General features: G+C 40.0%; 2 protein-coding genes across 8 annotated transcripts in view; both read left to right on the forward strand.

The window, feature by feature from the left end:
• wdr17 (WD repeat domain 17) overlaps positions 1-21,411 on the forward strand; it is a 93,514-nt gene that overhangs the window by 3,293 nt on the left and 68,810 nt on the right. For all 6 annotated transcript variants that reach the window (XR_009821882.1, XR_009821883.1, XR_009821884.1 and 3 more), the window contains exon 2: positions 15,193-15,321. Coding sequence is in view for 2 of the 6 variants with exons in the window: in XM_062027184.1 (XP_061883168.1) it covers positions 15,199-15,321 (123 nt within the window). In the remaining 4 variants the exon portion in view is untranslated. The remainder of the gene's footprint in view (positions 1-15,192; positions 15,322-21,411) is intronic.
• On the forward strand, positions 16,268-18,386 carry LOC133634139 (uncharacterized). 2 transcript variants are annotated; one of them, XM_062027183.1, is made up of 3 exons: positions 16,268-16,949; positions 17,015-17,131; positions 17,268-18,386. In XM_062027183.1, the coding sequence occupies exons 1-3, from the start codon at positions 16,394-16,396 to the stop codon at positions 17,570-17,572; spliced, it is 978 nt and encodes a 325-aa protein (XP_061883167.1). In that variant the 5' UTR covers positions 16,268-16,393; the 3' UTR covers positions 17,573-18,386. The 2 variants fall into 2 exon arrangements, with proteins under 2 accessions (XP_061883167.1, XP_061883166.1); XM_062027182.1 differs by having other exon boundaries at positions 16,268-17,131; positions 17,228-18,386.

Here is a 21,411-nt window from a genome sequence, read left to right on the forward strand (position 1 = left end):
TATACCTACAAACATAATGATGCAATATGTACATACAGCTAGCCTAAATAGCATGTTAGCTTCGATTAGCTTGCAGTCATGGATTGACCAAATATGCCTGGCAAACACTCCAGCAAATCAATAATATCAACAAAGCATTCACGCACAGTATAAAACATTTGGTGGACAAAATGAGACGAAGAAGGAGTGGCATAAAACATGTCTTTCTGTGGCAGCGGCGGAGAAAGTTGTACATGTAAACTTACTACGATGAGTTCAAGGATCGCTGAAATTAGTAGGACAAAACGGTGCTCGCCAAATACTCTCATCAGTGAAGCATGTGTAACATAAACAGTGGGATTTCTAACAATTAGGAAAGTTTGTGTCATGTTTGTTCTCCTACAGAATTTTTTTTTTTTTTTCCTCATGTCTTTCCATTTTCACACATCTCCGAAAGAGGTCCAGGGGAGCCACTAGGTTGCTGACCCCCGCACTAGATGGAGCCCGCATACCACTGGTGGCAAGAGTCCTGTTTAAAGAGAGTATGGCCAACTCGGTTTCAGGCCATCTAATTGGCCAAAAGGCACTCATGTGACGACAGGGCGCCATGACTGCGACAACTTTGACCTGATGCTACACCATATTGCCAAAAGTATTTGGCCACCCATCCAAATGATGTCCTAATGGTGTCTTAATCACTTGGCCCGGTGTACAAAATCAAGCACTGTTTCTAGAAACATTTGTGAAAGAATGGGCCGCTCTCGGTGATTTCCAGCGTGGAACTGTCATAGGATGCCACCTGTCGTGAAATTTCCTCGCTTCTAAATATTCCAAAGACAACTTTATTATGAGAAAAGTGAAGAGTTTGGGAACAACAGCAACTCAGCCACCAAGTGGTAGGCCACGTAAACTGACATGTGCAAAGACTTTCCGCACAGTCAGGTGCTACAGAGCTCCAAACTTCATGTGACCTTCCAATTAGCCCACGTGCAGTACGCAGAGAGCTTCATGGAATGGGTTTCCATGGCCGAGCAGCTACATCTAAGCCATACATCACCAAGTCCAATGCAAAGCGTGGGATGCAGTGGTGTAAAGCAGTGGTCCCCAACCACCGGGCCGCGCGGTACCGGTCTGTGAACCGATTGTTACCGGGCCGTGGCCGCACAAGAAATAAAAAAATTAAAAAAAAAAATTAAATCAACATAAAAAAACACAATATATATATATATATATATATATATATATGTATATATATATATATGTATATATATATGTATATATGTATATATATATATATATATATATATATATATATATATATATATATATATATATATATATATATATATATATATATATATATATATATATTTATATATATCAATTTAAATCAATACAGTCTGCAGGGATGCAGTCCGTAAGCACACATGATTGTATTTCTTTATGACAAAAATTTTTTTTTTTTTACCTGGTGTAAAGCACGTCGCCACTGGACTCTAGAGCAGTGGTCCCCAACCTTTTTGTAGCTGCGGACCGGTCAACGCTTGAAAATTTGTCCCACGGGGGGGGTGTATTTAAAAAAAAAAAAAATTTTTTTTTTTTTTTTTTTTTTACATAAATAAATACAATCAAGTGTGCTTACGGACTGTATCCTTGCAGACTGTATTGATCTATATTGATATATAATGTATATATTGTGTTTTTTATGTTGATTTCATAAAAAAAAAAAAAAAAAATTTTTTTTTTTTTTTTAAATTTCTCGTGCGGCCCGGTACCAATCGGTCCGGTGGTTGGGGACCACTGCTCTAGAGTGATGAATCACTTCTTTTCCATCTGGCAATCTGATGGACCAGTCTGGGTTTGGAGGTTGCCAGGAAAACGGTACATTTCGGACTGCGTTGTGCCGAGTGTGAAATTTGGTGGAAGAGGAATTATGGTGTGGGGTTGGTTTTTCAGGAGTTGGGCTTGGCCCCTTAGTTCCAGTGAAAAGAACTTTGAATGCTCCAGGATACCAAAACATTTTTGGACAATTCCGTGGGATGGCACTTCAAGTTCATATGTGAGTAAAGGCAGGTGTCCAAATACTTTTGGCAATATAGCGTATGTGCCCTCGTTAGTTTTACAAAGCTTTCATAACAACCCGGAAAGAAGACAAATATGAGAAGTAGAGGTTTGTTCCGCGTCTGCGTGTTTTTCAGGAGAGGACACACCGAAGATAAGACAAATAATAACAGAAGAAATGAACACATTAACGAGATGGATTAACAAAAATGCCCTATTGGCTCTCCCTGGACCTCTTTCAGAGATGTGTGAAAATGGAAAAAGATGAGTAAAAAAATATGTTTTTTGTTTAAATATGTTTTCTACCTTCCTAATTGTTAGAAATCCCCATTGTTTATGTTAAACATGCTTCACTGATGAGAGTATTTGGCAAGCAGCGTTTTGTCCTACTAATTTCAGCGATCCCTGAACTCATCGTAGTTTGTTTACATGTACAACTTTCTCCGATGCTGCCACAGAAAGACCTTGTCTCATTTTGCGCACCAAACGTTTTATGCTGTGCGTGAATGCGCCAAGGTGAAGCATCCCCGGATCTCAGTAAATCTGAGGTAATGCTAGCAGAAGAGAAAGTCAAACACAAATACAAATAGACGGAGTAGACGTTGAAAGAGTAAAATAAACCAGATTGTGTGTGTAATAATAGATGATAGTGGTTTAATGAGGTCTGCCTAAATCTAAAAGCGCAGGCATAGTTAAAGTTAAAGTACCAATGATTGTCACACACACACGAGGTGTGGCGAAATTATTCTCTGCATTTGACCCATCACCCTTGATCACCCCCTGGTAGGTGAGGGGAGCAGTGGGCAGCAGCGGTGGCCGCGCTCGGGAATCATTTTTGGTGATTTAACCCCCAATCCCAACCCTTAATACTGAGTGCCAAGCAGGGAGGTAATGGGTCCCATTTTTATAGTCTTTGGTATGACTCGGCCGACGTTTGAACCCACAACCTACCGATCTCAGGGCGGACACTGTACGACGGAGGCAGCCACTACGGTTGATATACTTCACATAAAAGTAATAATTTTGTCATTATTGTTTGTCCAAAGCTAATGAAGAATTTGGCAAAATGAGGTTAATACGTTATATTTTTGGTCGTTTTGTGCATTTTTTTCTAACGTTTCTTGCACCGTCGAGTGTATGTTATAGAGTCACTAAACCAGTGGTTCTTAACCTGGTTGGAGGTACCGAACCCCACCAGTTTCATACGCGCATCCCACCGAACCCGAACCGTAATCATAAAATGATGTTGTTATATTAAAGGCCTACTGAAAGCCACTACTACCGACCACGCAGTCTGATAGTTTATATATCAATGATGAAATCTCAACATTGCAACACATGCCAATACGGCCGGGTTAACTTATAAAGTGCAATTTTAAATTTCCCGCTAAACTTCCGGTTGAAAACGTCTTTGTATGATGACGTATGCGCGTGACGTAACCAGTGAAACAGAAGTATCGGTACCCCTTTGAATACAATACAAAATAGCTCTGTTTTCATCTCATAATTCCACAGTATTCTGGACATCTGTGTTGGTGAATCTTTTGCAATTTGTTTAATGAACAATGAAGACTGCAAAGAAGAAAGTTGTAGGTGGGATCGGTGTATTAGCGGCGGACTACAGCAACACAACCAGGAAGACTTTGACTCGGATAGCAGACGCGCTAGCCGACGCTAGCCACCGACCGCACGGATGATCGTCCTTCCGCCGATCGCTGGACGCAGGTGAGCACGGGTGTTGATGAGCAGATGAGGGCTGGCTGGCGTAGGTGGAGCGCTAATGTTTTTATCATAGCTCTGTGAGGTCCCGTTACTAAGTTAGCTTCAATGGCGTCGTTAGCAACAGCATTTTTAAGCTTCGCCAAGCTGGAAAGCATTAACCGTGTATTTACATGTCCATGGTTTAATAGTATTGTTGATTTTCTGTCTATCCTTCCAGTCAGGGGTTTATGTATTTTGTTTCTATCTGCATTTGAGCCCGATGCTATCCCGTTAGCTCCGTAGCTAAGTTAGCTTCAATGGCGTCGTTAGCAACAGCATTGTTAACCTTCGCCAAGCTGGAAAGCATTAACCGTGTAGTTACATGTCCATGGTTTAATAGTATTGTTGATTTTTTGTCTATCCTTCCAGTCAGGGATTTATTTATTTTGTTTCTATCTGCAGTTAAGCCAGATGCTATCACGTTAGCTCCGTAGCTAAAGTGTTTCGTCGATGTATTGTCACGGAGATAAAAGTCACTGTGAATGTCCATTTCGCGTTCTCGACTCTCATTTTCAAGAGGATATAGTATCCAAGGTGGTTTAAAATACAAATCCGTGATCCACAATAGAAAAATGAGAGAGTGTGGAATTCAATGAGCCAGCTTGTACCTAAGTTACGGTCAGAGCGAAAAAAGATATGTCTTGCACTGCGTTCTAGTCCTTCACTCTAACGTTCCTCATCCACGAATCTTTCATCCTCGCTCAAATTAATGGGGTAATCGTCGCTTTCTCGGTCCGAATCTCTCTCGCTGCTGGTGTAAACAATAGGAAAATATGAGCAGTCCTTCCTCCGGTGTCGTCACGCTACTTCCGGTACAGGCAAGGCTTTTTTTATCAGAGACCAAAAGTTGCGAACTTTATCGTCGTTGTTCTATACTAAATCCTTTCAGCAAAAATATGGCAATACCGCGAAATGATCAAGTATGACACATAGAATGTATCTGCTATCCCCGTTTAAATAAAAAAATGTCATTTCAGTAGGCCTTTAAAGAAATACTAATAAAGATATATTTTACAAACGGAAAGTTACAGGAATGTACACATAATCCCATGTTTACATCTCATTGTGCAACATGTGAATGTTTTAGTGGGAACTAAATGCGACATCTGAAAGGGATACACATTATTTCCAAAGCAGGACCCCAACCCAGACATACAAACGTGTATAATACTAGTACACAGCTCATGAAAAACAATATGTTATGGTCATTGTAAGTGGGCCAAAACACTTATATTAGAAAATAATCCTATGGAAATGACTGCTGTCATTTGATCACAATAATAAAACATTGAACTTGTTATTTAGTCAGGTTTGGGACAGGTGTGCTGCAGGTCTGACGTCGCTCACATGCGCTCCACTGAATGCTCAAGGAGTTTTTGCGTTTGCTCACACATATGGAAAATTAGAGGGGACATTGTTTGGGGGGTATCCATTATACGCCGACAGGGAGAAGTTTTTGTTTACACGATGAGTCGGGCGTGTCTTGACCTCCGCGGCGGAGGCTCTGCCGAACCCCTGAGGCCGACTCACCGAACCCCTAGGGTTCGATCGAACCCAGGTTAAGAACCACTGCACTAAACCCTGCATGAATGGAGCTGCAGAGTGCATGAAATACAGCCGCAGAATTTTGATTTGACCAAATAAAAGCACGTTTTATTGTAAGTTTAGGAGCTGGTGTATGTTTAGATTTCTATTTGGACTGCTTGTTGTGGTTGATTTTGCCAGAAAAACGTACGTCAGAAGTTAAACGACTCCAATGCCTCTCCTTTAGTCGGACATACTCTCTCTATACACGACTCTGACGAGTGGTACACTATATTGCCAAAAGTATTTGGCCACCTGCCTTGACTCACATATGAACTTGAAGTGCCATCCCATTCCTAACCCATAGGGTTCAATATGATGTGGGTCCACCTTTTGCAGCTATTACAGCTTCAACTCTTCTGGGAAGGCTGTCCACAAGGTTGCGGAGTGTGTTTATAGGAATTTTCCACCATTCTTCCAAAAGCGCATTGGTGAGATCACACACTGATGTTGGTGGAGAAGGCCTGGCTCTCAGTCTCCGTTTCTAATTCATCCCAAAGGTGTTCTATCGGGTTCAGGTCAAGACTCTGTGCAGGCCAGTCGAGTTCATCCATGTCTTTATGGACCTTGCTTTGTGCACTGGTGCACAGTCATGTTGGAAGAGGAACTGTTCCCACAAGGTTGGGAGCATGGAATTGTCCAAAATGTTTTGGTACCCTGGAGCATTCAAAGTTCCTTTTCACAAGCCCAACTCGTTAAAAACAACCCCACACCATAATTCCTCCTCCACCAAATTCCACACTCGGCACAATACAGTCCAAAATGTAGCGTTCTCCTGGCAACCTCCAAACCCAGACTCGTCCATCAGATTGCCAGATGGAAAAGCATGATTCATCACTCCAGAGAAGGCGTCTCCACTCTCTAGAGTCCAGTGGCGACGTGCTTTACACCCCTGCATCCCACGCTTTGCATTGGACTTGGTGATGTATGGCTTAGATGCAGCTGCTCGGCCATGGAAACCCATTCCATGTAGATCTCTGGTTACTGTACGTGGGCTAATCGGAAGGTCACATGAAGTTTGGAGCTCTGTAGCAACTGACTGTGAGGAAAGTCTCTGCACTATGCGCTTCAGCATCCGCTGACCCCTCTGTGTCAGTTTACGTGGCCTACCACTTGGTGGCTGAGTTGCTGTTGTTCCCAAACTCTCCCATTTTCTTATAATAAAGCCGACGGTTGACTTTGGACATTCTTTCACAAATGTTTGTAGAAACAGCCATTAAAAGCCAGTCATTTCCAGAAGTTATCTCACCTTCTGAGTAGCCTCTGATTTACTAAAGGTTTCTAATGTTGTAAAAATGTGTAGAATAAATATTACATTTCAACATTTCTGTCAACGAAGATTTACTTTAGCCTGCGACACAGTCATTTTGATAGTAGGCTATTATAGCTAATATAGACACTTACGTCATATGTTGCCATCATTATAACACTTATATACAGCTTTTCATTTTTTGCGGCTCCACACAGATTAGTTTTTTGTATTTTTCAACGTTTTGGGTTGCCGACCCCTGCTTTAAGCTCTTACTGTTTAGCTTTGTCATGTTGGCAGTTTACAATTAAAGACGTGTTAGGGAAAGCAATCGAGTGTTTGCTCTCATTGGTGACATCTGCAACTGCCACAACACATTAATTTATCGCCATTGAAATATTGCAATTGTAATATACTCAAAACAATTGCCAAAATGTCAGCGTAATAGCCGAATTAAAGATAACATACCTACAAACTTAACCAATGTGTTTTTAGTTACTGTTAACTTAAGAATAGTCTTGTATTTAGTACACTACTGATACTTTGTTTACTGCAAAATGCAGTTTGGATTGGACAAAAAGTTATTCCTCTTAAACATGAAAAATTTACTAACAATAAACCAAAATCATGGTCCAACAACTGAATTACGAACTGTACCGTTACACCCCTTATGGACACTTGTATTTTGCATAATCAAGCTATTTTTTTCCTGAAATGTGTAACTCTGACAAAAGAAATAGACCAAAAACAAATGTCCAATACAGAGAATGCTGGTTCTCAGGATTAGAATGATATTAAAGGAAGAACTATTGGTCCAGATTGGGAGATTAAATGTACCTACTGAGTTAGTCACATATTTTTGTAGTTTATATAATCACATTTTTGATTTTCGGGTCTGCTTAAATTCAACTCCTCAAATATAACATGTACTTTTGAGTTTGTGTTTTGTCACAAAATAAGTTTTCATCCACAACTTGTGGATAAAAATGTATTCCTGAAATGATCATTGAACTTGTTTTATGCTATCACATATTGTTATTTATTTCGCACTGCCTCAAATTCAAGCTGCACTTTAATGTCCATCCATCCATTTTCTACCGCTTATTCCCTTTGGGGTCATTTTTTATCTTGAAAATCATTTTTTTTACCTTGAAAATCATTTTTTTTACCTTGAAAATCATTTTATACCTTGAAAATCAACTTTTACCTTGAAAATCCTTTTTTACCTTGAAAATCCTTTTTTACTTGAAAATAATTTTTTACCTTGAAACTAATTTTTTACCTTGAGAATATTTTTTTTTACCTTGAAACTCATTTTTACCTTGAAAATCAACTTTTACCTTGAAAATACATTTTTACTTTGAAAATATTTTTTTACCTTGAAAATCATTTTTTACCTTGAAAATCATTTTTTACCTTGAAAATCAACTTTTACCTTGAAAATCAATTTTTACCTTGAAAATCATTTTTTACCTTGAAAATCTTTTTTTTTTACCTTGAAAATCTTTTTTTACCTTGAATATTTTTTATTAAATACAGGCTATTTGAGTAAAAAAAAAAATCTGCAATTATGATCACCGCTTGCCATTACCACTGGTGAGTAGCACTGACGTATACAAGTAGTCTAATAGAATAAGAGGAAATTTACTATTTGAAAATGTTGATTTTTAGTTACTGTTAACTTAAGAAAAGTCTTATTGTATTTAGTACACTACTGATACTTTGTTTAGGGAAAAATGCAGTTTCGATTGGACAAAAAGTTATTCCTTTCAACACAAAAAATTTACTAAAAATGAACCAAAACCGTGGTACGAACTGTACCGTTACACCCCTTATGGACACTGGTATTTTGCATAATCAAGCTATTTTTTTCCTGAAATGTGTAACTCTGACAAAATAAATAGACCAAAAACAAATGTCCAATACAGAGAATGCTGGTTCTCAGGATTCCCCAACCAGTCCTTAACTTTCAAGAAATGTGTCCCACTAAACAAGTTGTGCTGTAGATTGTTTGATCACAGCCTATTGCACAAGCAATACCTTTTAATTGTTTTTACAAGTGTTAGCTGGTTAAATGTTTATACAGAATCTCTCAGGTAATTTAAAATAAACCATTCTTCAACTTCAAAGTTGTTTTATTCGTCTTACTTTGGCCAAAAATAAAACAAAATACTTAAAGTTTGTTGAAAATTCTGAAGAAAATTGGTGCAGTTTCAAAACACCATAAATAACACAATGAACTTAAACTTTGTCTCAGTGTATTCAAAAAGTCATTCAACTTTAAGCTCTTACTGTTTAGCATTGTCATGTTGGCAGTTTACAATTAAAGACGTGTTTGGGAAAGCAATCGAGAGTTTGGTGACATCTGCAACTGCCACAACACATTCATTTATCGCCATTCAATTATTGCAATCATAATATAATCAAAACAATTGTCAAAATGTCAGCATAATAGCCAAATTAAGTGTTTTTAGTTACTGTTAACTTAAGAAAAGTGTTATTGTATTTAGTACACTACTGATACTTTGTTTACTGCAAAATGCAGATTGGATTGGACAAAAAAATATTCCTCTTAAACATGAAAAATTTACTAACAATAAACCAAAATCATGGTCCAACAACTGAGGTACGAACTGTCCCGTTACACCCCTTATGGACACTTGTATTTTGCATAATCAAGCTATTTTTTTCCTGAAATGTTTAACTCTGACAAAAGAAATAGACCAAAAACAAATGTCCAATACAGAGACTGCTGGTTCTCAGGATAAGAACGATATTAAAGGAAGAGGTTCCCCACCCAGTCCTTAACTTTCAAGAAACGTGTCCAACTCAACAAGTTTGTTTGATCACAGCCTATTGCGCAAGCATTACAGCAATACGTTTTAATTGTTTTTTTTACAAGTGTTAGCTGGTTAAATGTTTATACAGAATCTCTCAGGTAATTTAAAAAAAAAAAAATTCTAAGGGACAGACAAAAAAATGAATGAAAACGTGCATATGAGGATGCTGTCCAGGGTGCTGAAAAGCCTGGTGCAAGTAAAAGGCATCGGCGCACTCCAGTTAATGCAGGCAGGGGTGCCGAAAAGGGGGGGGGGGTAAAGGAGACAGATTCTAGGGGCCCATGATGGAGGGGGGCCCAGAGAGGCCCCTAATGATGATGAAATTATAATACAGGGGGCCCTATAAAGATTCTTTCCATGGGGCCCAAAATCCCTAGCGGCGCGCCTGAATGCAGGGGTGTCCAAACTTTTTCCACTAAGGGCCGCACATGGAAAAATTAAAGCATGCGGGGGCCATTTTGATATTTTCCATTTCCAAACCATGACAAAATATATGGATTTTTTTTTTTTTTTTACCTTTAGGGTTCCCGGGGACCATAAAGGGTCTCAGTCATTACAATGTTAAAAATAAGTCAAATTATTTATTTTTTTAATTTGATTTAACGCTTACAGTAAATCTCTATATCAACTTCAGGTTGATATGAAGTAAAAAAAAAAAAAAAAAAGGTTTTATGCCTTTTTTGTCAAAGACAAAATTTCAGTTTTTTATAGTAAAGCTGAAATATGCAGTATTTAGTAATTCGAGCCATAATCAATAATGCAGGACACCATTGAGTCATTATTATTTTTGAGTAATCACAGTGTAAAGATGAATAAAATCCCACTAAATATCTTTGGGATCCAAAAGGTGCCCCACTCATAAAGTGATACATTTATTTATTTATTTTTTACTTTCAACACGAGATCAACTTCAGATATATCTGTTAATTTTACGTTTCAACTATTATTTTGGTTTGTTTTATGCTTTGTTTGATGTTTTTATATGGCAACCACACAATATATGCAATATTTTTTCCACACAAAACGTTTTAAAGTGACATTTTTTAAGTCATTGGAGAATTAAAAATAATTCATTATAACATTGATTTTTTGGTAATTTCTTTTTTGGAGCAACGGCAAAAAAAGAAAAATGAAGAAAGACAAAAGAAAAAAAAAAACAGCCTGCATGGCAGCTTTGTGCCAACTGCATTCCACTTTCTTAAATGTTTTTTATTTTATTTTTGCAATAGCATTTCCAGAATGTGTGGCGGGCCGGTAAGCAATTAGCTGCACTTTGGACACCCCTGAGTTAATGCAATACATCCATTCCAAACACATTCTAAAGTTAAGGAAAACATTTACATAGTGAAATAGCATAAACACTCATACAGATGAAACAATCAAAGAATATAAACCAAACAACACCACAACAAACAAAAAAGAAACAGAGCAACCTACGGTATATTTCTACTGTTGCTGTGGACAATTCCCTATTGTCACGTTAATCAGGAGATTAGCAGAATTGTAGCCAATCACTGCTCAGATTAATGCAATCCTCTTCCCTCTGTCGTCTCATCTTGCATTCCTGCAAGTGAGGTCGCTGCTTTGTGCCGCGCACAGAGGAATTTCTCTTTGGAGATTAGTATGGTAGACAACATAAGTAAACACATGGTATCTTGTTGGGGCCATTCAGAAGAATACTTTATTTAACTTCAAAATGTTTAAATGATGTATGCGATATTTGACATGGTATTATCGGTCTGTAGCGTAAAGCCCAATCCTATCTTTGGCAGCATTTGGTTGAATATTATTTCTGTCAGCAGTCAATATGTAAACAAAGGTAAGCCCGTTGTAGCCATACAGGACCCTGATGTTTGCCACATGCTGTGCTTTTGATCAACTATTCCTTTCCTTCATACTAGGGTTGTCCCGATACCAATGTGTTGGTACTGGTACCAGAATGTATTTCAATACATTTCGATACTTTTCAAAAATAAAGGGGACGACAAAAAAACATAAATCATTTCCGGCATTATTTTAACAAAAACATATTAGGATACGTTAAACATGTGGTTCTTATTGGACTGAAAGAACTATTTTAAAGGCCTACTGAAAGCCACTACTACCGACCACGCAGTCTGATAGTTTATATATCAATGATGAAATCTTAACATTGCAACACATGCCAATACGGCCGGGTTAATTTATAAAGTGACATTTTAAAATTCCCGGGAAATATCCGGCTGAAACATTGCGGTATGATGACGTATGCTCGTGACGAAGTCCGAGTAACGGAAGTTATGGTACCCCGTAGAATCCTATACAAAAAGCTCTGTTTTCATTTCATAATTCCACAGTATTCTGGACATCTTTTGCAATTTTTTTAATGAACAATGAAGGCTGCAAAGAAGACAGTTGTAGGTGGGATCGGTGTATTAGCAGCGGACTACAGCAACACAACCAGGAGGACTTTGTTGGAGCGCTAGCCGCGCTAGCCGCCGACTTCACCTTGACTTCCTACGTCTCCGGGCCGCCAAACGCATCGGGTGAAGTCCTTCGTCCTTCTGCCGATCGCTGGAACGCAGGTGAGCACGGGTGTTGATGAGCAAATGAGGGCTGGCTGGCGTAGGTGGAGAGCTAATGTTTTTAGCATAGCTCTGTGCAGTCTGGTTGCTAAGTTAGCTTCAATGGCGTCGTTAGCACAGCATTGTTAACCTTCGCCAGCCTGGAAAGCATTAACCGTGTATTTACATGTCCACGGTTTAATAGTATTGTTGATTTTCTATCTATACTTCCAGTCAGGGGTTTATTTCTTTTGTTTCTATATGCAGTTAAAGCACAATGCTATCACGTTAGCTCGTAGCTAAAGCATTTCGCCGATGTATTGTCGTGGAGATAAAAGGCACTGAATGTCCATTTCGCGTTCTCGACTCTCATTTTCAAGAGGATATAGTATCCGAGGTGGTTTAAAATACAAATCTGTGATCCACAATATAAAAAGGAGAGTGTGGAATCCAATGAGCCAGCTTGTACCTAAGTTACGGTCAGAGCGAAAAAAGATACGTCCATCGCTGCCTCTCAAGTCCTTCACTGTAACGTTCCCAATCCACGAATCGTTCATCCTCGCTCAAATTAATGGGGTAATCATCACTTTCTCGGTCCGAATCTCTCTCGCTCCATTGTAAACAACGGGGAATTGTGAGGAATACTAGCTCCTGTGACGTCACGTTTAAATAAAAAAAAATCATTTCAGTAGGCCTTTAAAGGCCATTAATTTGAGCGAGGATGAAAGATTTGTGGATGAGGAAAGTGAGAGTGAAGGACTAGAGGGCAGTGGAAGCGATTCAGATAGGGAAGATGCTGTGAGAGGCGGGTGGGACCTGATATTCAGCTGGGAATGACTAAAACAGTAAATAAACACAAGACATATATATACTCTATTAGCCACAACACAACCAGGCTTATATTTAATATGCCACAAATTAATCCCGCATAACAAACACCTCACCCCTCCCGTCCATATAACCCGCCAATACAACTCAAACACCCGCACAACACACTCAATCCCACAGCCCAAAGTACCGTTCACCTCCCCAAAGTTCATACAGCACATATATTACCCCAAAGTTACGTACGTGACATGCACATAGTGGCACGCACGTACAGGCAAGCGATCAAATGTTTGGAAGCCGCAGCTGCGTACTGCGTTACACATACAAATTAAACAAAGTGCTTATGGCAACATTCTGGTTGCGTACTCACGGTACCGCGTCTGCGTATCCAACTCAAAGTCCCCCTGGTAAGAGTCTCTGTTGTCCCAGTTCTCCACCGGCCAATGGTAAAGCTTGACTGTCATCTTTCGGGAATGTAAACAATGAAACACCGGCTACGTGTTTGTGTTGCTGCAGCCGGCCGCTAATACACCGCTTCCCACCTACAGCTTTCTTCCTTGCTGTCTCCATTGTTCATTGAACAAATTGCAAAAGATTCACCAACACAGATGTCCAGAATACTGTGGAATTTTGCGATGAAAACAGACGACTTAATAGCTGGCCACCATGCTGTCCCAAAATGTCCTCTACAATCCGCGACGTCACGCGTAAACGTCATCATACCGAGACGTTTTCAGCAGGATATTACGCGCGAAATTTAAAATTGCACTTTACTAATCTAACCCGGCCGTATTGGCATGTGTTGCGATGTTAAGATTTCATCATTGATATATAAACTATCAGACTGCGTGGTCGGTAGTAGTGGCTTTCAGTAGGCCTTTAATGAAGATTAAAATAAAATTGGGCTATTTTTGTTGCATTGAAAGAACAATTTACACATTTACAGTCGTGGTCAAAAGTTGACATACACTTGTAAAGAACATAATGTCATGGCTGTCTTGAGTTTCCAATCATTTCTACAACTGTTATTTTTTTGTGATAGAGTGATTGGAGCACATACTTGTTGGTCACACAAAACATTCATGAAGTTTGGTTCTTTTATGAATTTATTATGGCTCTACTGAAAATGTGAGCAAATGTGCTGGGTCAAAAGTATACATACAGCAATGTTAATATTTGCTTACATGTCCCTTGGCAAGTTTCATTGCAATAAGGCACTTTTGGTAGCCATCCACAAGCTTCTGCTTGAATTTTTGACCACTCCTCTTGACAAAATTGGTGCAGTTCAGCTAAATGTGTTGGTTTTCTGACATGGACTTGTTTCTTCAGCATTGTCCACATGTTTAAGTCAGGATTTTGGGAAGGCCTTGATTACTAAAACCTTAATTCTAGCTTGATTTAGCCATTTCTTTACCACTTTTGACGTGTGTTTGGCGTCATTGGAACACCCAACTGCGCCCAAAACCCAACCTAAAGCACCAGTTCCATTGGCAGCAAAACAGGCCCAGAGCATAATACTACCACCACCATGCTTGACTGTAGGTTTGGTGTCCCTGGGATTAAAGGCCTCACCTTTTCTCCTCCAAATATATTGCTGGGTATTGTGGCCAAACAGCAAAATTTTTGTTTCATCTGACCACAGAATTTTCCTCCAGAAGGTCTTATCTTTGTCCATTTGAAGTCAGATGAAACAAAAACTGAAAACCACTGTCAGTAACTACAGTTCGTCGCTACATCTGTAAGTACAAGTTAAAACTCTACGATGCAAAGCAAAAGCCATTTATCAACAACACCCGCTGGGCCCGAGCTCATCTAAGATGGACTGATGCAAAATGTAAAAGTTTTTTGTGGTCTGACGAGTCCACATTTCAAATTGTTTTTGGAATCTGTGAACGTCGTGTTTTCCGGAACAAAGAGGAAAAGAACCATCCGGATTGGTATAGGTGCAAAGTTGAAAAGCCAGCATCTGTGATGGTATGGGGGTGTATTAGTGCCCAAGACATGGGTAACTTACACATCTGTGAACGCACCATACAGGTTTTTGAGCAACATATGTTGACATCCAAGCAACGTTACCATAGACGCCCCTGCTTATTTCAGCAAGACAATGCCAAGCCACGTGTTGCAACAGCGTGGCTTCATAGTGAAAGAGTGCGGGTACTAGACTGGCCTGCCTGTAGTCCAGACCTGTCTCCCATTGAAAATGTGTGGCACATTATGAAGCTTAAAATACCACAAAGGAGACCCAAAAACGTTTACAGTACACCTACTAAGCCAGCAATTTAAATGACTCACAAGAATGCTAGGAAACCGTAACTCTCCTCTCTTCATGTTTTTATGTGTGTAGGCGAACATGACCAAGGTGAAGCAGGTGGGTTTGCTGGCAGCAGGCTGTCAGCCCTGGAATAACGACGTCTGTGCCGCTAGTGGAGACCGCTTTGCCTACTGTGCCACCCTCGCAATATACATTTACCAGGTAAACCGTGTGAGTGTGTGTGCATCACTGCTCATGAATGAAAAATGGGAATGTATGCCGCCAGCTCAAAGGCAACATGATTTAACGAAATAAAGTCCTATACATTTAACACATGGGAGCAATCAGGATGACAAGATGAAGGAAAATATGAATTTGATAAAGATGCATTGTTCAAATGACACAAAAGAGTAATTCTGCAAATTGTAAACATTTAAATGGCTCTAAATGAGGGTTTGATGTCACTGGATGTTAATCATAGTGCATCTAAGCTGAGTGTATATGAAAGTCACACATGCAGGGTTCGTACGGGTGCTTAAAAACCTTGAAAATGCTTGGATTATAAGGTTGTGTTTTCGAGGTTTGAAAAATGCTTGAATTTTGGGTGAAGCGCTTGTAAAAATGCTTGGAAATGTTCATCACATTTCTCGGCAGTCTGACTCAATAGGTGTCAGGCTCAAACACTGCTGACATCTATTAAACAGACAAGAAGCAAGGAATCACGCAGAGACAGAGTTACATTTTACTCATGAGGAGAGACGTATTGGGCTGCGCACTTAGTTACAGTTCTAACCTACGCTCTAAGCTACAGTCCCACGTGCCCCTCTATTTATTTGGGAGGTCCCTGGTTCATACTTGCCAACCCTCCCGATTTTCCCGGGAGACTCCCAAATTTCAGTGCCCCTCCCGAAAATCTCCCGGGGCAACCATTCTCCTGAATTTCTCCCGATTTCCACCCGGACAACAATATTGGGGGTGTGCATTAAAGGCAATGCCTTCAGCGTCCTTTACAACCTGTCGTCACATCTGCTTTTCCTCCATACAAACAGTCACATAATATATGCGGCTTCTACACAAACACAAGTGAATGCAAAGCATACTCAATCAACAGCCATACAGGTTCACACTGGTTTTCGCCCTTTGAAGAGTACTGGAAAAGCTTCCGGTTAAGATGTGAAGGAGGGAGGACGCGTCCGAGCGACTCTCCGTGAATTTGACACTCAAATTGTATAAAAACCACATATTGTGAGGAAATTCGAGTTGAAAGGAGAACATAAGTGATTATAGGCACACTATGGCTTCGCGGGGCGGCAAAACTCCACAGCAGGGGATAAAGGCGCACTTTACTCGGCATAGTAAAACTACCACTACAAACAGTGGGACTAGCTTAGCCTCTCCAGCTAGTAGCTCTGTAGCTGCTAAAGAGGCTAATGCTGGTAGCATGACCGCAGCCAGCCTACCCCCAGAAATGGAGAGCCTACACCGACTCATGACCGCATCAATGGAGAATATAATAGCTCCGCTGAAGAGGACCATGGATGAAGTGAAGATAATTGTGGAGGATCAAGGCAAAAGGATCGTCGACTTGGAAGAAAACGCAACGCAGCTAACTGAACGAGTCACCGCTCTTGAGGCTATATGTGAGCAGCTCTTGACCCAGAACGAGTCACTGAACGAACGCATGGAAGACGCCTCTAACAGGTCTAGACGCTGCAACCTGCGCGTCACGAACGTACTACCGAGTCCTGGGGAAAGGAACGACTGTGTTCAATTCATGCAAAACTTTTTTGCCACAGTACTTGGGGACGTGTTCACCGAGCCACCCATACTAGACAGAGCGCACAGGATCGGTCAGGAAAATCCGGGGCCCAACCCGAGGCCTAGAGTGATGATTGTCCGCTTCCATTACTTTCAGGACAAGATGCGTGCACTACGGGCAGACAGGAGCCTGCTACAATGGAAGGGACAGAAAATTATGCTCTATCCAGATTATGCGCCAGCTACTGTGAAACTTCGTGCCACATTCACCAAGGTAAAAGCTCAAATGTGGAAGAAGAATGTCCTATTCCGCCTCGTCTTTCCAGCTGTTTTAAAGGTGGAATTTAAAAACAAAACGCATGCATTCAAGACCGCTGATGAAGCACAACGATTCTATGACCGGCGTATAGCCAGACTCCCGGACATGGAGAGAAACACAACTACCAAACCAGCGAGAAGAGGGCGCGCCACCACCCAGGAGAGAGGCGACACCGGCCGGGAGAGAGAGGAGGAGAACGGCGCTGGACTAGGCAACGAAGAGGATGGAACGCACGGGAAGAACGGTCCGGGAGGAGAGGACGAGGCGATGGGAGGCATCAGCGTGGAAGGAGAATATAACGACGAGGTGAACGACGGCGAAGAAGAAGACGGCGGCAGCGGCAGCGAGTCCGGAGACAACATGGGGGCTCTGGACGAGAATGACGGTACTGAGTAGCATTGATCCGAGAAATGGGGTAAGAACACCACTACAACTGACACTTATGTAAATAGACACATCCACGGTTGCCTGCCAAGGAAATGGACACATTGAAGGGAATAGACTGATGGGAAACGGACAGAGATTTACTTTCTTTTGGACTTTTGCAAGAACTTGGGACTCACGGGGGGGAGGGGGATGGTCAGGGGAAATAAGGGAAACGCTGGTATGGTTTATTGGTTTAGTCTATGTTTGAACTCTCATTCTATAAGATATTAGATCTGGAATCAGATAGAATACAAACCTTTTTTTTTGTTTTGTTCTGTTTGTGTGTGTGTGTGAGTATGTGGGTGTGTGTGTGTGTGGGTGTGTGCGTGTGTGTGTATCCATTCATACATATGTGTGTGGGTGCGTGCGTGAGTATCCACATCAGGACATGGATCGTGTGTGGGTGCTTTTGTGGGAATGTGGGCAAGTTCGCATGTTTTTGTATGCATATGTATGTGTGAATGGGATTTTACGTGGGTATCTGATAAACATTTAGAAGCACTACATGTTTGTAATGATCCTTTATGTATTTTACTGTAAACCTTTTTTATTTATATTTTCCACGGAGGGAGAGAGGAAAGATGACGGTATAAGGGAGAATGTATAATATTTAAGGGACTAAATTGGTTGAACATTGGATATCATACAGGCGACAAAACATTATGGAACCTGATCTGTACAGGGTTCAACTTGAATATCTTTTCATACTCTTGTGTACTAAAAGAGGGATCTGGAAGGCATTTCCCCTTCGTCTCAGCTCGATTGTTGTCTCTGCTTTCACCACCTATTTCCCTCTCTCCCTCTATATTTTTTTCTATTTGTTTATATTTTTTATTATTTTCTATTTTATTACTCAGTTGTACTGCATATATGTTGAGGATGAGACCGATCTATATATACATCAATATTATGGATAAGTTGTTGACTTTGTTTTACACTGGACATGCTAGCGTAGAGGGGCTCCCCTGTCCTCGTTCCCGGTGGGCTTGTCTCCGGGGCGCTGTGGTGGGTGCTGCCGTAGCTGGGTCGACAGCCGGTTTAGTGTTGTGGTGCTGCGGTGGCGCCCGTTGGGGCGCTCGGGAGACAGGTCTATACGTACCCTGGTGCAATGGAAGTAGTTTGATATGCGAAATGAATACTACCACATTCCTTTTTTCAAGTGAATATATGCGTGGTTGTGGGTGAGTGCGTATATGTATTTACATGTATGTGCACATATAGGTCCGCATATATATTACCGGTTTTTTTCTGTTTTGTTTTTTTGTCTCTCATGTTCAAAAAAGAACACTGGTTACTAGGTAGTATAACTAGGAATATGCTCTCTGTCCTGATATAGATATAATCCCAGAGATTTAACTTTGATATAGAATCATGAACCGTGGATATTGATACTTTTTGTTTTCTTATTGGAACATTGACTTTTCTCCTATATACCCTCTTAGGGGTTTTTGTTTATCTTTTCTTTTATTCTAACTCACAATGTTATGGTTGAGGGACCTGTGTAGAGGAGAGTCGCTCGCTGTGCGATAGAGATAGGAAATGGTTAAAGCTAGCCAGGTTGAGGATTGGAGAGGATCACGCGAGCGAGCCTCTGTACCTTGGGGGTCATCTTTTGTTTCTTGTTTTATTTTTATTTTTATTTTCTTCATTATTCAAAAAAATTTAACTGAAACATGCAACAGACGTGATACAGGGAAGACAGAAAAAGTACGAAAGGAAAACCTTTATGCAAAGTAATGAAGTAAGGGTGGTGTCATTGAATGTTAATGGGTTAAACAATCCGATTAAGAGAAGCAAAGTCTTGGCTAAATTCAAAAAGGAAAAGATGCAGGTAATATATTTACAGGAAACGCACTTATCTAAACAGGAACATGAAAAATTCAGGAAACTCGGGTACAACAATACATTTTACAGTACATTCTTAAAACAGAGTAATAGGAGGGGTGTCGCCATATTAATATCGAACTCAGTTAAATTTGAATTAATCAAGGAAATATGTGATAAAGAGGGGAGATATATAATAGTGAAAGGGAAATTGGAAAACCAAACAGTAACGTTAATTAATGTCTATGTCCCCCCAGATAGCGGTAAATCCACGTATGAGAAAATATTTGATGTTATTAACAAAGAAGCAGAGGGGGTTTGGCTGTGTGGAGGTGACATTAATCTGACTTTGAATTATAACTTAGACACGACAAGCACGATTAGAAGTAAGGAACACATTAGCAAATATGTGAACATAATGATGAAGGAATTGGGAATAATAGACATATGGAGAGAACTACACCCGTTGGAGAAGGACTATACTCATTACTCAGCACCACATCAAATGTACAGTAGAATAGATATGTATCTGATGAACAAAGAAGAAATACACAGAGTGAAGGAGTGCAACATAGGAGTAACGGATCTCTCAGACCATAGTGCCATATACTTGACAATTCATCTAAATAGTAGGAAGAAAAACACGTTATGGAGATTGAATGTGGGCATCCTGAATAGTGAAAGTGTGATAGAATCAACAAAAAAAGATATAACCTCATATTTAGAAGAGAATGATAACGGGGAGGTGGAGCCGACAATTTTATGGGATGCTCTGAAGGCGGTCTTAAGGGGGAAGTTGATAGCTCAAACATCTTTTATGAAAAAGGCAAGATTAGAATTATATCAAAAACGAATCGGAAAATTGAAAGATTTGGAACAACAACATAAAACAGTGGGAACCTCTGAGATAATGGATCAGATTAAAGACATGAGAAAAAAAGTAAACGAAATGCTTATGGATGAGGTCGAAAAAAAGACCAGGTTTGTGAAACAAACATACTACGAGGGAGGCTCTAAAGCAACAAAGATGTTAGCTAGGAGACTGAAAAAACAACAAACATTAAATAATATTCACAAAATAAGGGACCCCAAGACCAACAACCTATTATACGATCCAGAAGCGATTGAAAACGTATTTGAAAATTATTATCGAACACTATATACACAACCAGTTGCGGCAAGAGAGGAGGAAATGGAACTTCTCTTAAATTCATTGGACCTGCCTTCATTGGGAGTTAGCCAAAACAAGATGCTAAACGCTAATATAACAATTGGGGAAATTGAAGAAGCAATACAAAGGACCAAAAATAACAAATCCCCGGGGACAGATGGCTTTAGTGCCGAATTTTACAAGACATTTAAAGAAGAGTTGATTCCCTTATTACAGACCTCCTTTAATTACACCCTTAAAAAAGGAAAAATTCCCCCCTCATGGAAAGAAGCGATTATATCAGTAATACATAAAGAAGGTAAAGATAAAGAAGACTGTAACAATTATAGACCTATTTCGCTACTGAATGTGGACTACAAGTTGTATACATCTATTATTTCAAAAAGGTTTGAAAACTTTATGTCGGATCTAATAGAGGACTGCCAAACTGGATTTATTAGGGAAAGACAAACTCAGGATAACATAAGGAGAGCCTTACATTTAGTTGATGAAATACAGAAGACAAAAACAAGTGCTATGCTCGTGAGTGTTGATGCTCACAAAGCATTCGACAGTGTAAATTGGTTATACCTGTATAAAGTAATGGAAAGACTAGGCTTTAACAAAAAATCAGTACAGATAATAAAGTCACTATACCAAGAACCATCAGCTAGAGTCAAAATAAATGGAAGTCTTTCGAAAAGCTTCAAATTGGAGAGGTCTACCAGGCAGGGTTGCTGTTTATCCCCGACGTTATTCGCATTATTTATAGAACCATTAGCCCAACTGATTAGAGAAAACAAGGAAATTAAAGGTATACAGATTAGACATAATG

The sequence above is a fragment of the Entelurus aequoreus genome, linkage group LG18 (assembly GCF_033978785.1).
Source record: "Entelurus aequoreus isolate RoL-2023_Sb linkage group LG18, RoL_Eaeq_v1.1, whole genome shotgun sequence".
Lineage (NCBI taxonomy): Eukaryota > Metazoa > Chordata > Actinopteri > Syngnathiformes > Syngnathidae > Entelurus > Entelurus aequoreus.

Bases quoted from the DNA above. Each gene is read 5' to 3' on its own strand.
- LOC133634139 (XM_062027182.1), top strand. From the start codon at position 16,394: ATGGCTTCGCGGGGCGGCAAAACTCCACAGCAGGGGATAAAGGCGCAC. The intron at 17,132-17,227 runs GTAAAAGCTCAA...CATGCATTCAAG, and splicing joins TTCGTGCCACATTCACCAAG to ACCGCTGATGAAGCACAACG.